Source organism: Sylvia atricapilla, chromosome 5 (assembly GCF_009819655.1).
Source record: "Sylvia atricapilla isolate bSylAtr1 chromosome 5, bSylAtr1.pri, whole genome shotgun sequence".
NCBI lineage: Eukaryota > Metazoa > Chordata > Aves > Passeriformes > Sylviidae > Sylvia > Sylvia atricapilla.
The window spans coordinates 59,263,946-59,283,555 of NC_089144.1; the positions used below are offsets into that span (position 1 = coordinate 59,263,946).

The 19,610-nt window shown below is 43.3% G+C and overlaps 1 protein-coding gene across 1 annotated transcript in view; it reads left to right on the plus strand.

The window, feature by feature from the left end:
- Positions 1-19,610, plus strand: part of ITPR2 (inositol 1,4,5-trisphosphate receptor type 2) — a 248,309-nt gene that overhangs the window by 213,443 nt on the left and 15,256 nt on the right. The window contains exons 53-57 of the mRNA XM_066319661.1: positions 236-431; positions 2,493-2,585; positions 7,058-7,185; positions 8,528-8,693; positions 9,968-10,128. Coding sequence (XP_066175758.1) covers positions 236-431; positions 2,493-2,585; positions 7,058-7,185; positions 8,528-8,693; positions 9,968-10,128 — 744 coding nt within the window. The remainder of the gene's footprint in view (positions 1-235; positions 432-2,492; positions 2,586-7,057; positions 7,186-8,527; positions 8,694-9,967; positions 10,129-19,610) is intronic.

Below are 19,610 nucleotides of genomic sequence, written 5' to 3' on the forward strand. Positions count from 1 at the left end.
ATACTTTGTGGGTTTGGATTTTGCTATAATTAATTTTAAAATTTGAATTTCTGTGCTAGATTTCCTTCTCCATAATCATGCCCAGCTCCCACTGAAAGCAATGCGAGTTTCTGTAGAAGCTGAGAACATATACATGACTCGATGCATGTTTCAATAGTTCAGACTGTTTTCTTATGTAGCATCTATATATTGCCTCATTTGTATTCATTTTTTCTCTACTCTCTGCCTTTCCCAGCTGTTTGATCTGGTGTACAGGGAGGAGACATTGCTAAATGTGATAAAAAGTGTTACCCGGAATGGCCGTTCAATTATCCTCACTGCAGTGCTAGCACTCATCCTGGTTTATCTCTTCTCCATCATTGGCTTCCTCTTCCTGAAAGATGACTTTATCATGGAGGTTGACAGGTTGAAAATCAGGACCCCTGCTGCAGGTATTGTTTCTTATATTAAAATTTGCTTCCGACTTATCCCTTTTTCTGTCTGCCTAACCTAACTTTTCATCTAAGGACATCAAATTTCTTTATTTGTGCCTGCATGACAGCAGAACTAATTCCATATACCTTAGAACTCAATTAAGTCTCTGTGTAAAATTTAATGTGTATAGGGTTGTTTTAGTCTGGGCTTATTTGTTGAAATGCTAAAATCTAACACATTTGATTTATTATGTTTGCTTCTCAAACTCGTGATAATGTTAAAAAAAATAATTTGTATTTCCTAAGCATTTTCCTAAGTGAAAAGCAGCTTGAAGTGGATTGTATTGGTTCTCTCCCAGCTTAAAAGCAGCTCATAGTAATTTCTGTGTACTGTATGAGGCATGTGATCTTAATATGTTCATTAGCTGTATTCATTTCATTGCTCTTTAAGCTTCATCCAAGCAGAAATTTATTACAGAATTCACATTTCTACTGATAGGGGCATCTTTTAAATTCATGGTCATCATTGTTGGTGTAAAATCCTGGCTTCAGTAAAGTTTTTGGGAGGTTTGGAACCAGTTTTAAAAAGGCCAGAGTTTAGCTTTCTGGGCTGAGAGACTTTCACAAAGTGAACAGAGAGTTACAAACTTGCTTTGCTAGAAAAGAGTCAGGTCTGGTCTCTTGAGAGCTTTGTACCTGCTGCCAACCAGCCTGCTGGGAGCATGGGCAGGGGAGGAACTGGCTGCACAGAAATACTTGAGAATAGCTGGTGATTAAATTCCTCAAGGCATGATTTTCCCAAATGCTGAGCTCTTCAGACCTGTACACAAGCACAGGACTGCTGGGGCTGTGTGCACTCAGTGTTTGCCAGTCTTTTCCTGAAGTTGTTTTTTCAGGATTTAAAGCTCACAAACAAGGCAAAGGTCATTCAAGACTCATGGGCCTGGCGTACTTCTGCAGCTGGTTCAAAACCATATTAAAAAAAAAAAAAAGAACCTGACAGATTCTTTACCATATTGTGATTTTTTTTTTTAAATCATCCATTAGGGGCTAAATTTGCTTATATTTGAGTTACCGTTCATTTTTGGGGCAGAACTTAGGGTGTGATGTCTCACTTTGAAAGGTAGCTGTGACCATCTTAATAAAAGAGGCTACATATAGCTCTGGTCTGATCCAGGGCAGCAGCTCCTATGTGTTTGTGTTGCTTCTATTGAGTTCTTGGCAGATTTTTGTGGTGTGGGTATGCTCTTGCTGGCTTCATACATTGCCATTTCTGATCAAAAACTCATCAAGAAAATATGCTGACTGAACGTTGATGGAACATTATGCTTCCCAGGACAAGTGCTTTAAATTTTTTCTTCATAAAGTAGCAGAAAGAGTAAGTGAGAGTGCATGTTTTCTGCATTACATATACTGTCTTCGGCTGTTATTTTCTTGTATAGTTTTGCCTTCATTTCTTTTCTCCTTAAACCTTTTTGTATCTCTAATTTGAAATGCGGAAAATTGTTGAAGGTGCACAAGAGAAAATTGGTTTGATAAAATCAAGCTGATGTACACATTTACCACTTTGGGAATGTTAAATTAGTGTTTTACACAAACCCATACATATTTACAAATGAGTACCAAACTGTGTTATAATCTTGAAACCCCTTAAATATTCTACATTCAGGATAACTGAACGTCAGCTTGGTGTCCTTCTTGTCAGCCTTTGTGAATAATTTATCTAATGGTTTTAAAAACTGACATTATTTTCATATCTGACAGTTGTTTCTTGCTTTGAATATATTTTGTTCTCACCAGAAGCAGCTGCATTTGATGTAGATTCATTAATTTCAGGAGATGAAATGGGAATAGCTGTGATATACAGTAAATATAAAACTGTGTTTTTGTTCATTGTGATTGCTTTGAGCTGTTGAAGCAAACTCTTTTGAGGAGGGAGGAATTGCTGGTGTAATTTAATTTGTTCTGTTTTTTCTTCTTAACTCTCCAACCCAGTGATTCGCTCCTAGAAAAAAATGATTTAAAACTTAACATCGATGTCGTACCTGTCTTTTTGTCAACATCCTGCTTTTTCCACAGGTATTGGTGAAGTTCCCACTACAACCCTGACATCAATGATGGGAGCCTGTGCAAAAGAGAACTGTTCCACGAGCATCCCAGCTCTTAACCCAGGTCAGTGCAGAAGTTCCCTCAGACCAGTGATCACTGAAAACAGAGGGATCCCTGGAAATGTCCAGGGCCATGTTAGATGGGGCTTGGAGCAGCCTAGTCTAGTGGAAGGTGTCCCTGCCCATGGCACAGGGTTGGAATGAGATGATCTTTAATGTGCCTTCCAACCCAAACCACACTGTGACTCTCTGATCTCTGTGTGTTGCTGTTGCAGGGACTTCTGCTGGTGTGAGAAGTGAAATGACTGTTGTGAGTCAGAAGTGCTCAACTTCTGCAGGGCTTGGAGCTTAGTTGGCAGCTTTGCTGTTAATGGGAGTGCTTCCCACACCTGATTTCCAAATGCACTGACATTAATTTTGTTATTAAAAGAGCTTGCTGAATCATTATGCTTGAAGGTTCAGGTTGCTTCTTGCCGAGTGACTCAGCTGAGAGAAGCTGCTTGCTGCTTGTCTGCAGCATCCTCACCTGCACACCCTGAGCCACTGTTAGATCCACTTAGGCCACAGAAATTAAGTTACTTGGCACAGCATATCTATCAGCAAGCTTTTGTGTATTTTTTTTCTACATACATCTGAGCCAAGGCTGTATTGTAGCCAGAAGACTCAAGAACCCAAATCCGGGCCCACGTGTCTGTCTGTCTCCCACTCTGTCCATGGGAAAGACAAACAGTCTAGTTGAGGTGGCTGGTCTTTCACTGCAGGTATTAACTTTGGTTTGGCGTGTTGTGGCCTTTGCAGCAGAGGTGTGTGCACAGTGGATGGTCTGCAGGCTCAAAATATTTATTGCCACAGTTGCCTTGTGGTTGCTGGGGGCTGAAAGTGAGGACATAAATGGTTCCTTCCAGTGTGCCAGTATAATGTTGTTTCATAAGCTTTATTCTTCCACTACTAATTTTTGAGTTTTTAGGATCAAAGCCTTCAGGGAGAGGGCTATAAAAGTAGGCTTTTTCTCCCCAGCTGGTGTGCAAACAGGCCTCATAAACAACATGGGAAGCTGTCTGCCTAGACAGGGAAAACAGTCTAAGAGCTATTGGCAAAGCTGCTGCATTCAAAGAGTAATCAATCAGTCAAAGAGATGCAATGTGGTTTTTGCCAAGCTCTTTAAATGACAGAAATCTCACATTTCTCATTGTTTGGGTACTGCTCCTTTAAAATCAAACCATAATGAAACAGGGCTGTACAAAACATCTAAGTGCACTCTTATTTAATCTTGAAGAAATTTTATTTATCCAGTACCATTAAAACTCACCAACATTCAACAAGAACAGTTTTGCTCACCTTAGCCACCTGGTCAAAAGAATTGTTCTACTTTCTGTCTTTTCCTGGGACATATTTCCCCTCTGGCAAAAGTGTGAGTGTGGTGGAATGCAAAGGCATGAGCTCACCATCCCTGGAAGTGCTCAAAAGGTGTGAGGATGGGGAACTTGGGATGTGGGTTAGTGGAGGACATGGCATGGTTAGGTGAGTGGTTGACCACTGTCTCAGAGGTCTTTTCCAACTTCAGTGGTGCTGTGATTCTATGAGATTTGGGGAATTTCAGATTGCATCACCAGAGAAGTCCACAGCTGTTTGTGGGAAAGAGAAAATGTTCTCAGTGGCATCTCAGGTTCCAAGTGAGACATGAATTCTGTTGCTTTTCAGATCAGATCACTGCTGATCGTTTCTTCTGTTGGAACTCTGCTTCTGCCTTGAGTTTCACTGGTGGAGCCTGTGCTCAGTCATTGCTCTTGGCTGGTGAGAGAGTTCCCTGGGAGCCAGTGTGCTGTGCCCAGAGAGCCTCCCCTCTCTGCAGCCTGCTGCTCACTGCTGCTCTGGCCTGTCAGCATAAAAATACTTCATCTCACCTGCCTTGGAGTCTCCCTCTCTCCACTCCAAAGACATTTCCATATCACTTCAGTTTATGCCTGGTGAAGTGCCTAATCGCTTAAAAGAACTTCACAGTACATATCTCCTCATCCTCCATAGCCCATAAAGACCTGTGCTAGAAAGGTGCACAGATACCTGTTTGTAAAAGGGGACATTTCCAAAGACTCATTCCACTGCCAGGCTTGGTCCTGGTCTGTACAAGTTCTGCTGGATCCACGTGGGCACAGACGTGTGTCACCTGATGTGCTTGTGTGGCCCAGGAGCTGTGGGCCATCAGATGAGGATTTTTGAAGTAAATCTTCCTATTATCCCTCCCCTGCCCTGTGATTAACATTGTGGGGTGGTCTTAGCGCTTAACCTGTTTTGCCTCTGAGTTAAATTTAATCAGAAGATGGCCTGCCTAATGCTGTCCAGACCCTCACAAGCCACTTTCCAGGGTGAAACTGCTTGCAAAAAATGCCCTCTGAACCTCAATTAGTGTCAATATTGGGTCCTTAACAACAGTGCACTCTACAGATCCACTCCTTTCTTTTAAGTATGGGTGTAGTTGGTGCCTAGAGGGGCTGAGCCTGCACTGTGAATGCTGTTGAGCATTGAAAACAGACAGCTAAGGCAGAACATGTGCCTGCAGTGTTGCCTGGCCCCTAGGTGGAAGGCAGCTCTTCTTGCTCCACATCTGGGAGTGGAAATAGAACAACAAAATTGATGTCTGTACACTCCCCACAGCCTACATTGCTGCACTAGAGGTTTCTGCCAACTTCGGGCTGTCTGGTTCTTTGGCAAAGATCTTGCAACCTGAGCTTCCTTTTCTGGGATGCTGATGCTCTATGTTGCAAGATGTGCAAGGTGATGTATCTTGTTTCTCTGAAGCCTGGCTTGCTCTGCATTAGCATCTCAGTGGACAGGAAGAGTTGGGTGTTAGGGCTACTGGTAGATAATTCCCTCTTCAGTTCTCAGTACTGGATTATCCTCTCTGTTCACCAGAATCTGATTGTCTGCTGCTTCCAGCACCTGAGTCTGGTCTTGTGAACAGTGAAAATATTGTAGTTATCTGAAGGAAATAGAAGCTGTGTCTTTTTTCAAGGCTTTTAATTTATTTTGTGAATGGTCTCCTTCTCAAGTACAGATCAGAAAAAAAAATGGAGTATTGTTTGAAAGGAGGGAATTATGGCAGGATACAACAGCAATGATTAGTTGGTATGCAGAACATCAGTATGCTAGTAAAAAAAAATCTAGGTATGACAGGATAAAAAAGGTTTCTTGTTTCAGTCCTTCCAGTTTCAATAATGAAGCAGTTATTTTAAAATCCAGGATTATTTGTGGGAGTAGTGTCTGTAATGACCATATAGTTTTAACAGGGAAGTCTGTCCTGATGTCTGCTTTTGCTTTTCTTTTTGCTCAAAGTTCCTTCAGCAGGGAGTTGTTTCTCATTTAATTTGCCTACGGAGCAGTGGTGGCAAAAGCAGCAGACACCAGTGCTGTCCTCCCATCCCAGCCAGGATGCATACACCACAATTTGGGAACCCACATCCAGAATTAAATTTAAATCCAAATTACTTGTCTGCAATGCGAGTGCTTGCAGTCAATTCAATTTATCAGAGTCTATCTCAGTGCCCCAGATGTGGTGGTTTGGGGCTGCTAAATATGTGTTTCAGTCAACTCTCACAGCGGGATGTTGTTATTTATTAAACTATGTTACAATGAGTGCAGGGAGCAAACCCAGTGCGAATGGCTGCCTTCCCCGCCTAGGCGAGCGTGTCCCTAAAGAGAAAGGAAGGCAGCAGGAATGGCGATCACAGCCCCGACCCTTCAGCCCAAGCCAGCAGGACACAGGGAGCAGCTCAAGCAGGGCTCTTCAGGGGAGGCTGTGGATGCACTGAGTGTGTGGTGGGAGGGACTCTGGCCGAGGTGGACAAAGTCCCCCTGGGGTTGGTGTTCCAGCCCAGCTCCTCTGCACGTTCAAACATCTCCTGTACAATAGTACCCTCTGTGGCTCGGCCAAAACCACACAGCAGCTCTGCAGCACAGATAAGAACAGAATCCAAGTTTTCAAGCTGAGGTCAGGGAGAGCTTTTCCTTTAATGTCTGTCAGGCCTGTGCTTGGGCACTTGTGCTGGTGGAAAGATCATGGACAGACTGATTTGAGAAAAAGCCAGGCCCTCCTTAATGGTTTCAAATGCTAACATGACTTGGCTTGTACATGAGTAGGTAGAGGAATGATTTCACATGAAGAAAATCCTTTTACAAATGTGCTTCTAATTCTCTGTTTATATTGCTTCTTGTCTATGTTGCATTTTTAAGGGGCCCACTGGAAAAGCAGTGGGAGGATTGCAAGGAGAAGGGGTGCTCCCATGAACAGAGATGGTGGCTCTGGGTCATTAACAGCTCTGGTGGGAGCCCTGCTTGTGATTTTCTACATCTTTCTTCAGGCTAAGTGTGCCTGATGTGCCTAAGTATGTCACCAGCAGCGATGTGCACATGGGTGGGGATGATCGATGAGGTTCTGGATGAGAAATATGAGAGGCAGATGTGTCTTGCAGTTGCTTTCTCTAGCAGAATTGTGGCTTTGTTTGATGAGTGAGTGCCTGATGCTGTGGTTCCTGTTTGCAGGTGAAGAAGAGGAGGATGGAATAGAAAGGACCTGTGACACTCTGCTCATGTGCATTGTGACTGTGTTAAACCAAGGCCTGCGGAATGGTGGTGGTGTGGGAGACGTGCTCAGAAAGCCTTCCAAAGATGTGAGTGTTTTGGCTCAGGAAATGCATTACTCCCTCTGCATCTCATGAATGCCAAAGTCAATTTTTGGAGGTTATAGACAGTGTTTGTATCTTGTCTGATCTCATGTCACACAGTTGATTTATCTTTGTAATTTTTAGATCCCAGATGGGATATTTAATGGGAAGAGCTAAGCTTGGTGTTATGATGATACTTGAAGAAAGGATCTCTAGGTAGTTGTTTACCACTTCTGGAAAAATGCAGAATATCATAACCTTCAAAGCACTGCTAAGAAGTCAGCCCTGGGAGGCACATCTGGAGAGCTGTGTCCAGCCCTGGGCTCCTCAGCACAGGAGGGACAGGGAGCTCCTGGAGCGGGGCCAGCGCAGGCTGCAGAGATGATTTAGGGCCCGGAGCATCTCTGACAGGGAAAGGCTGAGGGAGCTGGGGCTGTCCAGCCTCGAGAGGAGCCCCAGCTGAGAGGGGCCCTCAGCCCTGGGTGTCCCTGTGAGCAGGGAGGGCTCCGAGCAGGGCCCAGGCTCTGCTCCGGGGGCCCAGCAATGGCACCAGAGGAACGGGCAGGGACTGAGCCCAGGAGGTTCCACCTGGACTTTTTAGCTTACATTCATTTCGGCATCTGCCCTGCAATAGGTGCTGTTGTTTACTTGTACTCAACCAGCACGAAGATCAAACCAGAATTTCATATATTGTGGCATATTTTCTCTTTGAGAAGTTTCTTCAAAAATGCAGTTCACTTTAGGACCTCCCTTAATATTTGAGTGGTTTCATGCATTTTTATTTGGGTCCAAAAAGTACATCACAAATAAAGGCAATCTAGCAGCACTTTGCTTGATAAGCCACACCATATGTGTTATAAATAAACTCAGGATAAAGTAGGATCTTAGCAGGGCTTGCAGGAGTCCAGAGACAACTCAAATCTGGATAGAAGAGCTCCCTGTGCTGGTGCTAGGAATCTGTATCCTATCTCACAGACTGGGAGGCTCTGGAGGAGCCAAATTTTATCCTCGGTGGAGTCTGTAAGCACTTACAGACTTTGAAAGTGACCCTTTGAAATTGATCCTTGCCACTTAGCAGCTCTTTAATGCTAATTATATTGAAGCATTCCACAACGGGTAGTGCTGTTATTCCCATGAATGTGTGGGAAACTGAACAATTGGGTGACTTCAGGTCTCTATCATGGTGAAGAAAAGGACTTGGGTAGTCCCTCCCTAGTCCTGTGAGTAAGGCTAGCAGAATTTGGCATATGCAAAGAAAGATCTGTAGCTTTGCTTGAGCTGATGTGAAAATGTTTATTATTTTAGATTTATGCTATTTTTATATCTTATTGGAAACTTGTTATTGCAGGAGCCCTTGTTTGCTGCACGAGTTGTTTATGACCTTCTGTTTTACTTCATTGTCATAATTATTGTTCTCAACCTGATTTTTGGAGTCATCATTGATACATTTGCTGATCTCAGGAGTGAAAAGCAGAAAAAGGAGGAGATACTAAAGACCACGTGTTTCATCTGTGGTAGGTGTTACTGATCTCTTGACACATTTGAGGGTGAGAGGAGTGAAAATGAGCTATTCCTCAATAAGTAAAGCTTGGACCCCAGGCGTGATTATCTTCTACAAGGAAAGTCTGTCAAAATTCCAGAGGTTGATTCCAAATTTATTCCCTCTCAGTAGGAGACAGATTTGGTTTATGAATCAAAAGCTAGCTTTGTTGAGAGGTGGCTTCACAGTCTCCACCCAGAATCCGAGGCAGAAGAGCCGTGTCTCACGCTTGCATCATCACCACTAATGGAGATGGGGCAGCTGCTGACTGTGTTTCACAGAGCGTGCTGCAGATGAAAGTGCAGCTTCTATTTCACAGCACAAGGCATTCCAGAGGGGGAGCATCAGCAAGAGCTGCCGATTTCAGAAGGTGATATGAAGCAGGGAACAAAAGAATTCGGTGGAAATCATCCCCACAAAGCCCACGGAAAATCACGCTTATTTTGAAGTGCACTCACAAAGATGGACAGACCTTCCTTCACTCCCTGGGAGACTTCACAAATACCTGCTTTTTTGTAGGCTGGGTGCTGTTTCCATGGTTGTACTGACAGGGATGAATGCTGTGCAGAGCACAACATGTCTTTAGTGTCTGTGGACAGGAAATCCAGGGAGGAGAGTGGAAACATGGGGGAAAACATTGGTGATTCCTCTCCATCCTCACTTCTGGTATTCTTCTTCAGAGATCTGGATCATTACAAAGAAAAAAAAAAAAAAAAAAAAAAAAACAACCTTACGACTGCAGCTCTGTAAAGACTCTGTGACAACAGAGCTGCAGAGACTCACCCTCTCTGCCAGGTTTAAGCCCACAAACTCCTCACTGAAGCTTAAGTGGAACTCTTTATATGCTTGATGGTAAAAGTGTGCATAAATCTTTGGAAGATCAGGGCCTGGACTGCACACTATGTGCTTCCCGATATACATCTAGAAAGAGCCAGAGCCAACACTTGTAAAACACTTTATGGCCCTCAGCATGGAAGGAACTGTAAAACTGTAACATATTTATTATATTGTTATTGTTATTAAGAGGAAATATCACAAAAGATAATAAAGGCTGCATTGAAAGACTTCTGTCAGGAATGCCTTCTGGCCTGGTATTTCTTGCCTGGCAGTTATGGCTTTTAAATTAAGATCTTTCAAATTTATGATCCTTTAAATTAAGTTAGGTTCCTTTCTCTAACGTATTTAACAGATTTGCGTATTTTTATGTTGAAGTTTATTTTTTGGCTTTATGTTCTTCTCTTTTTGCAGGGCTGGAGAGAGACAAATTTGATAACAAGACCGTTTCGTTTGAGGAGCATATAAAGGCAGAACACAACATGTGGCATTATTTGTACTTTATAGTTCTTGTCAAAGTTAAAGATCCAACTGAATACACTGGCCCAGAGAGCTACGTGGCGCAAATGATTGTGGTAAGTCAATTTGGCCATGTGCTTTATGCAACTGAGAGATTCTCCTTGCAGCTAGGGCAGAGAATCTCTTTCTTTTCCCCTCCCTCTCTGAACAATAGGAGGCATCGATCTGTATTTTTAAAGATCTTTTCACGTGTCGTAGTCTGCAACAAAACCCGGTTTTAAACATAATGAAAAAGATGAAGGTGCAGGCTGCAGTCTCCAGTTTGGTGTCGATGCTGTCATGCTCTGTGGGTTCTGCTGCCTCATTAGCCAGTGCTGGGGCAGGAGAGCATGCATCATAACATCTGCTGCTGCTCCAGCTTTGTCCAGTGTCTCTGGGCTGCTGTCCAGAAATATAACATCTCCTGCTGCACACTGAAACGCGGGGTCAGTGCTCAGGGCTGGTGCTTTTCTCCTATGGCTGCTCTGAACAAGCTAGTGAAAAGACCAAGCAGAGCAGCCACAGGGATTTGAAGAGCCACAGAAACTGCCTTGTGAAGCAGGGAGAGTACTTGGATTCAGAAAGAGAAATGTGATGACTCTGGGCCAGAGAGGTGTTCGATTACATTTTGTTTCCAGCCTGCTGCCGAAGAGGGTTCGTTCTGCTGAGTGAGACGAGTGGATTATCAAGGCTGCCTGGCTTGGGGCTCCATTTTTGAGGAATTCTGCCTGCCTGCTGGGATATTCTGGTGCAGCATTTTCTTCCCATGGACTTGTTGGCAGGTATTGCACTGCTCAGGGCCTGTGCCAGGCTCTGTGGTTGCAGAGCTGGCATATGTCTGAATCCTGGAGGAGGCTGTAACCAAATGCGCATCAGGCTTCACTCCATTTCTGGAGCCACATTTCGCATCAAGACTATCTCTCAGTTATCCCTCATCAAGCCCTTGACTGGACATGCTATCCAGCCTCATTACTGAGGTGCTGGGTGGCCTTTTACTCCCCAATTTAGCCAAGGGGAAGATTCTTCTCCTTTCACTTCAGCTGTTGTCAGGTCAGGCGCCAGGTTTCAATCGATCCCAGTTCCTTTCTGCCTTGTCAGTGCAGAAAGCTGGGTTATTTATCCTGCCTTCAGATGAGTGTCCAGGATAGCCGGGCTGACTCACCTTTCTCACTAAAATGGTTAGTTTAGACAAGATGCCTAATTGGGAGCAGGCTAAAATTAGAGCTGACTCCCAAGCCCTGTGCAGGCTTAAGCAGAGCTTACCTTGAAGACCTCACATTAGTGGAAATGGTGGTGTTTAGACAGGAGTGTGTGTTTGATTGCTGCAGTTAAATGGAGCTTTTGTTAGTGCTACTGCCATTAGAAGGGAAGGTGCTGTGGCGGGTGATGGGAATTCAGTGCTCAGGGGTGCAGAGGAACAGCCTATTTCCTTCAATTTTGAACCATCAGTCTCATTGCCCAGCTCAGGGTGTTTATGCTGTAGGCAGTGATGGATCTACACTTCTGCAGTTTGGTGGGCGAGGTAGAAAACCTAAAACAAATCCTTGTAGGCTCTGTTGCATTACGAGAAATTATTCATAGTGGCAAGTTGTCCTGTTACACATGGAAATATTTTAGCTTATGTCAGAAATACATTTTAATTTGTGGAATCAGACTCTGGGGCCTGTCTCATTTGTTCTTTCCTCTTCTTCCTCTCCCTGCAATGTTTGTAGGATTTTAAACTTTGTGGTATGTATGTTAAGTATTAATGTTTAATTCCAAGAGATGCATTAATATTCATAGTAAGTATATTCATCCTGTGGCAGCAGTGGTTTGACTTTTCTGATGTGTAATTCACTAATGTATTTTACTTCTGCATTAATGGCTGGAACTCCTCTTTGAATATCTAAAATACTAACAGAAAAGCACCAAAAACTCACGTGACCTTAAGCACTGAACTGATTTCTCAAGGCCCCTGTTCCTCTGTGGCAGAATACTGGTTGTTTAAGTGGTTAGCAGTAACCCAGATTTTGGGATTATTAAACTCTCTTTTTCCATGAGTATATATTAAGTTAAAGGTTATTTTGGATGATGGAGAGGTACCTATGGACCTAGAAATGCAAAGCTTACATGGAATGAAGGTATAGATGGTAGAGTGGGGAAAAAAAAAGAGAAATAAATGTTTGAACAAACTACAAATATCTGATATGGGATCAGTAGTTGTGTCTTTGTGTAGTTTAAATTCCTAGTATAAAATCCAGGGGAGACGTGCTGCATAGCACAAGCAATTGGAGCTTCTTAATGAGCAAAAAAAGGACACTTTCTCTTGGAGCCAGAGGATTTACTGTATACCACATGCTACAAGGAATACTAAGAAATTAAAGAAAATAATCTGACTGGAGGAATGGAGCATGATATTTGGCTGGAGGAAGAGATTTAGGGATACAGCTTTGCTTAGGACCAAAAGGAGGGCTAAAAGGAAAACTCTCAGAGGCTGAGAGGTTTTTGTAGCTGTCAGACGTATGAGCTGCTGTAGCAAATGTGTTTGGTGTGTCCCAAACACAGCCTGATAGTAATGAGCTACACCACAGACATGTGAGATGTGCTAAATTCCATCCACTAACTAAGCCTGAATATGGCTTTTGCCATGAAGACAGAGAGAGAAGCTGATTCGGACTCCGTGACAGCCTAACAGCTGTGTGACCATCCTTGTGATGCTGGGAGAGGTGACCAAGTCCCCGGGTGGGACAGCACATCCTGGTTAGGATTTGGCAGAAAAGAGACTTAAAATTAAACTTTCACAAGAGACTTACCAATAGATTTGACTCATTGCTGAAAAAGGCTTGTTGGGGTGTATGGGATTGCAGGAAATATTTATAAATATGAGTGACTAGGATAACAGGGCAGTCTCGGAACCTCTTTGCAAAGGACAAGGTGGAATGAGATTTTATATTTCATACTATACAGAATATGGCAGAGAAAACTCTGTGAGTTATACTCCTGGAAGAACTCTCTTCATTCTGTTAGTTTTTGTTATGATCAGGGTTGCCTTCTATGGCTGCTTCTGTAGCTTTAATGGATTCTGTGGAATTTAATGGAATTCTGTGTTTTCACAGCTAGATCACTTAAGGGGAACTTCTACCCAAATCCAGTCTTCCATGTCCTTCAATATACACGTGTCAAAATTTTGGAGTATGCTGCAGTAACTTTAATAGAAAGTAGAGTTTAGCTCCAAGTATCACCCTCACTATCCCTACAACTGCACTGAGGAGCAGTTATTACTTGCATTTGCCTACTCCTGTCTTGCAAAGTATTGCAAAAAGTAACATTGGAATAATGATCAGTATTAACAAAGCACAGGAAAAGCATCTAAAATTTCTGATAGTCCTTTTCTCTATTGCCCAATCTCATCAGAGCCCAAAAGTATGACTGTCTGCTTTGTGACTCTGAGTCTTCTCTATGTATCATTTGTCCACCAAACCAAAAAGCATCTAGTTTGAAGGCTTGCTGATAGCACAACAGATAAAAAACCAGGAATACTGGGTTTCCTTGGTTTGGAATGTTATTTGAAAGGCTTCAAAACAGATGGGAGTTACTTACACATCATAGTTCACCTCTCCAGTTTTCCAGCTTGAGAAGGGGAAAGAAACCCGTGGGTGATGTTGTACACACCCCTCACTCAAATGCAAGATTCTTGCAGGTTTCCAAGTTCACTTGTATTTCTGTTCCAGGGGTGGTTTGCTTCATGGCATTCTTGTTATCTTGCATGTCTCTGGCCTCAGAAGACCTTGGGGTAGAGCACTTCTTTTGCTTTCTTGCTCTGGACTGTGGACACTGTCCCTGCAAACTCCTGATGTTCCCTGTGATTTTGATTTTCGCAGCTGCTCTGTGTTTGCTTCAGTGCTTAGCATACTGCTCTGAGCAGTGATTGAAGTAGTCAGGAGCTATCCAGCTTTCATAAAGAAAGGTATTAATTTTTCTGGGTTTTTTCTTTTTAGAAAAAAGCATCAGCATAAAATGTATTCTAAAGCAACACACAGTTTATACTTTATGGAGATGTTGGTGGGAATAAAGCACTTCAGCTCTTCCAGCGCTGCTCTTTCTTCTTGCACACTATCTTTTATCAGTTATTGGGTGAAATATTAATGAATATTAAAGCAGGGCAGTAGGTTTTATTTGTTTGCTCTCCAGGCCTCTTTTATGAAGTCAGACAGGTATTATACAATATCTGAAGTGACAAACTTTGAAAAGCTGGCTGCATGCCTTGTGTTTGCACTGAGAACCTGCATGAATGATTCCCCTATTGAATTTTCATTCCTGTAGAAAAAACTGTGTTTATCTGACCCATTTGGCCAGAAACACCACCCCTAGCAAACCCAGAGATGCATATAACTTGTATTACATCGATACAGCAATCTTTGAACGTTCCTTCTGTCCATTTGTCAGAGGAGACAGTTTAATGTGATAACTGGAACAATGAAGGTTAATGTCCAAACTTTTATACTTCCCTTTTCAGAGCTGTAATTTGTACACACATATTTCACCCAAGGCTTCATTGCTGTAAATATATATATGGAGGTTAAAAAAAAGGACATGATTAGTTACTGAATTTTTTGCAGCTCAAAAGAGATACAAATTAGCCTATGATTTGTACCTCCATTCATTTGCAAAAGTAAAAGGCTATTGGCTTAGCAATTAAATTAATTATTTTGCCTATTGGAAGAATTAAAGACTTTAGCAAACGAAGGCCTGAAAGTTTCATTCTTGCGTGCTTTGTCCACAGTTCTTAGCAAGTTTCGTTATGGCTTTTATCAGCATTAGTGCTACCTGTCATAACTACATAATTACAGCACCTAATTATATTATTACTTATTTACCCTAGTTATGTAATTGGATGTAATTGTGCAATTATGTAACTCCTCAGTCAGCTGAAAAATGCTCTAAAACCAGCCTATGCTCCTAAGAGTAAAGGATACTGCTGTGAATTGGACCATCTCTCTAAAGCAAGGCAATCTTTGCTGGGAAATTACAGGTTCTTTTCTCCATTACGGTCACTGGGACCATGAACCTTTTATTCCCATCAGTGTGGCAGAGAGGAAGCAGTAGAGACAGGTTGAGCAACACCAGCCTGAAATTCTGAACAATTGTCTTCTGATTCAGTTCTTTTAAAAGCACTTTTGTGGCACAGCAATACCTGGCATTGGCCACGTGACAAAATATTTTGACTGGTTTATTTTAAATATTTTGAAGGTGTCAGCTTTTTTTCATTATTATTTTTCTTTTGAATTATTAAATAAAAGAAGTATTTGGCCATGTTAAGAGGTAAAATGCATTCCCCTTTTGAAATATTGTTTTGCTTGCTGTTTTTAAATACTGAAGTTTTGAAAATTCAGCTGAATTTAGTGCTCCTTTGAGCTGGTGCTGTTGTTTCTGTTTTTCCTACCTCCAGCCTCATGGTTTTGCCTTCTTTTTCTATTAGATACCCAGAAGTGGGTGTTAGATTGAAAAGCAGCGCTGGGAATAATGCCAAATGAGCCATTGAGAAGCCTCACAATAGTTGTCATTCTGCCCATGCTGTGTGCTGGGCAGCGCCAGCCCTTTTCCCTTGGCACCCTCCTCTCTCCTGCCTGGCTGCTCTGCCTTTGCCGTGTTCCCACCTCGGGAGGGGAGGTGTGATGTGAGCCATGGCAGCTCCTGGCTGCTCCCAGGGGTCAGGTCATGGCCAGAGTTGCTCCATGAGGCTGTGACCCCCCAGTTCAGGAGCAGGTGAGGGGACAAGCTCCCTCCTGTAGCCAGAGCTGCTTGTGTACAGCCCCTGGCACACCTTGCAACGGGGCATTTTTTCATCTTAGCCAACCCCAGCAGACGTAGCTGACTGGCAAAACAGCCAAGGTGTGAGCCAAGGGTGCCTATGGAGCCCGACAGCTGTGGGTCAGGAGGCTGCCTGCCATCCCCTCACACCTTGGGAGAGGTTGCTCCAGGGTTACACAGTGAGCAAAAGGCATTTCAGCCATGCCAGACCCTGGTGTGCTCCCCTGATGTCTGACAGAGTCAATAGCCAGCCCTGAGCAGACCACGTGGAGCTTCTAGGGGAGCAGCTCCAAGGGAAATTCAGGCAGGAGAGGTAAAAGTACAGTGTTTTTTGCAGTGTTTTTTCACTGTACAGTGAAAAAGTGCTGTACAGAAAGGGGAAGGGCATGCTGACAGCATGGGGGTTTGTGGAACAAGCTGTTCTTTACTGCTGTCAATTTTTGTCAAAGAATGTAATAAAATTATATGGACTAAGAGGGCTGTTGACCTCTGCTCTTAAAATAAAGCTTCTTTGGAGAAGGAAGAAAAAAGTTCTGACATCCAAAATTCCTCTTTTCTGTTATCCGTCACCCTTTTGAATTTTGGAGGTAAAAGTTTTCTCTGCTAGTTCTGTAGATATTCTTATTACATCCAAGGATCACAAAACACTGTATGGTAAAGAGAATGACCTAAAGCAGAGAAATGTCAATCCAAGGTAGCACAAATGCTGCAGAACGGGCACTTGGGATCTCGGGAAGACACTCTGTGTGCTTTTCACATGCAGTCTGATGATTCATCCCAGACCATTCCAGGAGTTTCCTCCCCCAGATGTCCACCAGACCCTTCTGCCGCAGCGAGAGCAGAGGCGGGAGGACCAGGGACGTGTTTGTTCACTCCTGAGCTGCTGCAGTTCACAGCCCAGAGTACTAATGTGAAAATTGATGGCCACTGAAGTCACGCCAGTCTGAACTGCACTGGTTGAGGAGAGGACATGGCACTAGTTCTGCTGCCTCTGTATGGGTGGGATAATACCAGCAGGGAGAAGGGGCACCAGCTGACCCTTTCTGCTCCTGCAGCTGAATCTGCTAGTGACGGTGAGCTGCAGCTCCTAAACTGGCTCACTATAAATAAACTGTATTTTTGAGGCTTCTTCATTATCATAAATTCTAGTTCAGCATGAACTTTCTGATCTGGCAACTCACAGGATTAAAAATCCTTACAAGACTCGTGCACACAAATGTTGTGCTGGAGTGGGGCATGGAGTTTATAGCTTTTGGGAAGCTAATAATGCTCCCATTGTTAGGGCTGGGTTATTTTACTTTTTAAGACTGGCTTTGCTCCAAAAAACCAGCAGATGTTATCGAAGCCAAACTTGCAAGGATGAGATGTATGTACATATCATTAAGCAATGCAACTTTTTCTTAATTACTTTTAAAAGGCTGATATGATGCATGTCACGTTATGAGTAATTACTTACTATGGCAGTTACACCAAGAGCACAAAAGCCGGCTGCTAAATAAGATCTGAGGTCTCTGAGAAAGGCTCATTTCCTAGGAAATGCAGTGTTGGTTTTGTCTGCAGTTGGGTTTTCATAAAATAGGCAATTAAAGAAATACACCTAAATAGATGATTTACAGCTCCCAACATTTTTTTTGTTGTGCTCAAAATAGGAGAGCAAGTGATAACACAGCTCTCTGTGTCCTTCCACGTGGGCATGGGCCCTGGGGGAAGTCCAGGGCTTTGGATTAGGTGCACCAGGTCCCAGAGAAAGTCCTTTTTCTGCATCAAGGCCTGCCCCAAATCCACAGAGGAGCTTAGAGTTGATCACTATTGAGTGATATGATCACTAAAATAGAGCTGAAACTGGGCTTTATACAGGTCCAACCACTGCTTGGGTGTAGGAGGGGAGGTCCATCTACCCTCAGATATCTGAGTGATATCCAGGTTTTGCATGCACAGAATAAATTGAGGCACTGTTCTTTCTGCTGCTAGGTACTGAGTTATTTTTCTATTGTTGATTTTCTTGTTGCTCAAAAATAATTTTCATTTCTGTGGGAAGACCATTGCTGTTTTTGCTTCTCTGTACAATTTTGCCTCTACGCTATTATCTCATTAAAGTGCTGAACACCTCCCTCTCCACTTCATAAAATAAGCAATCACAGTAATGTGCCTAATTAGCTGCTTTCTTGCTCATTTGTGTTTCTCAAAGCATGAAAAGTTAGCATCACGTGAGGACTTTGCATCTTTGCACAAAGCTCCTACTCTTCAACAGAGCTGAGCATCTTCTTTTCTACTTGAAGGGTTCTGCATCTTCCAGCAATGGTATCTTTGGTCTGCCATAAATAATTTAGTTGGCCTGCTTGGCTCAGTGATGCACGAGATGTGGGTAAATAAAGGGAAAGGTGGACTTCATTTGGTACCTCCTTGCAAAAGTTTGAGGTTTCAGTGGGTTTATCTTTATACACATCCTTTTCAGACAGGCAAAAATTAATTATCCTGCTGCTGCTTGAACAGGAAGACATGGATCTGATCCTGCCTCCTTAGAAATGATGTCATTAGCTGGAGCAGGAGAAAGCTTGGTATCCAGGGCAGATGCTGCAGCACAGGCAGGTTTGCTGTGTGCAGTGAGGGGATGGTGATTACCTTCATCCCCCAGCTGACTCGGGGAGGGAATGGCCGTGGCACAGAACCCTTGTCTCTGCTCAGCCCCTCACATTCTTTTTCACTTCTAAAGCACAATCCTGTCCATTTCCCTCTTTCCTTTGAAATCACTTCTGTGTACACAGCTGTGATGTAATTCCAAGTTACAGAGCAGAGCCTAAAACTCCTCAAAAGTATATTCATTGATATTAGGGTTTTTTCCTCCCCTGAGATCCAGAATCAGCAGTTTGATGCTACCCAGACCTAGCCTTTTTGGCCCCTGTGATATTGTGGTTCACTTGTAAGCTTAGCTTGATTTCCTCTGTATTTTCAAGATTTGGCCACCTGTCTGTTTTAGGCTTCAAAGGTTTTGCTACAAGGATGGGTTCTGCCTTGATAATACAGTGCAGTCACAGCCTCCTTGTCCTCCTTCCAGCTTCTGCTCGTTCAATTTGCAAATTAAAATAAATGAGCCAAGTTGGGTTCCTGTTTGTTTGCTTGCTGCTGGCCTTAAAAACTCAAGGAGGGGTCTGGACATGAGGCTGTGTTCCTTGAAACTTGCAGATCCCCAGGAACAGGGAGTGGAGGTGTTCCAGCTGGAGCTCCCTCGAGCCGAGCAGCGCTGCTGGCAGGACACGGGCTGCAGTTCCCTGCTGGAATCCGCTCTTGCCTCGACCTGCCAGAGACTGGAGCTGCTAACTTTCCAGGCAGCCTGCAAAAGTCATCTTTTATCCCTTTGTTAAAGAAGCCTTGTGGCTTGAGATGGATCTGTGTGTGGGCAGACCTTTAGTCTGGGATTCCAAGTGATGGAAAGGCTCTCCAAGGCACTGGATAGGCACCGACTGCTGCACTTAAAATCCTGGCAGTGACAGAGCCCTGATTCTCCTGGGACTGGCTGCACAAGGCTTTGCCAGTGAAAGCTGGACCTTAACTGGGATCACAGCTAGTGATAAGATGCTGAACCCCAGAGGAGCAATGTGATGAGCAGATCCTGAAATGTGTCAACTGAATTAATTTGATTTTGTTTGATGGGAGAAGCAACAGACACAAAATACTTCAGTGCTGTTTGAGAATATTATTGCAACATTTGAAAACAATTATTGCTCTTTGTACTACAGTGGTACTAAGCCTCTGGCCGCTTGAATTGAAA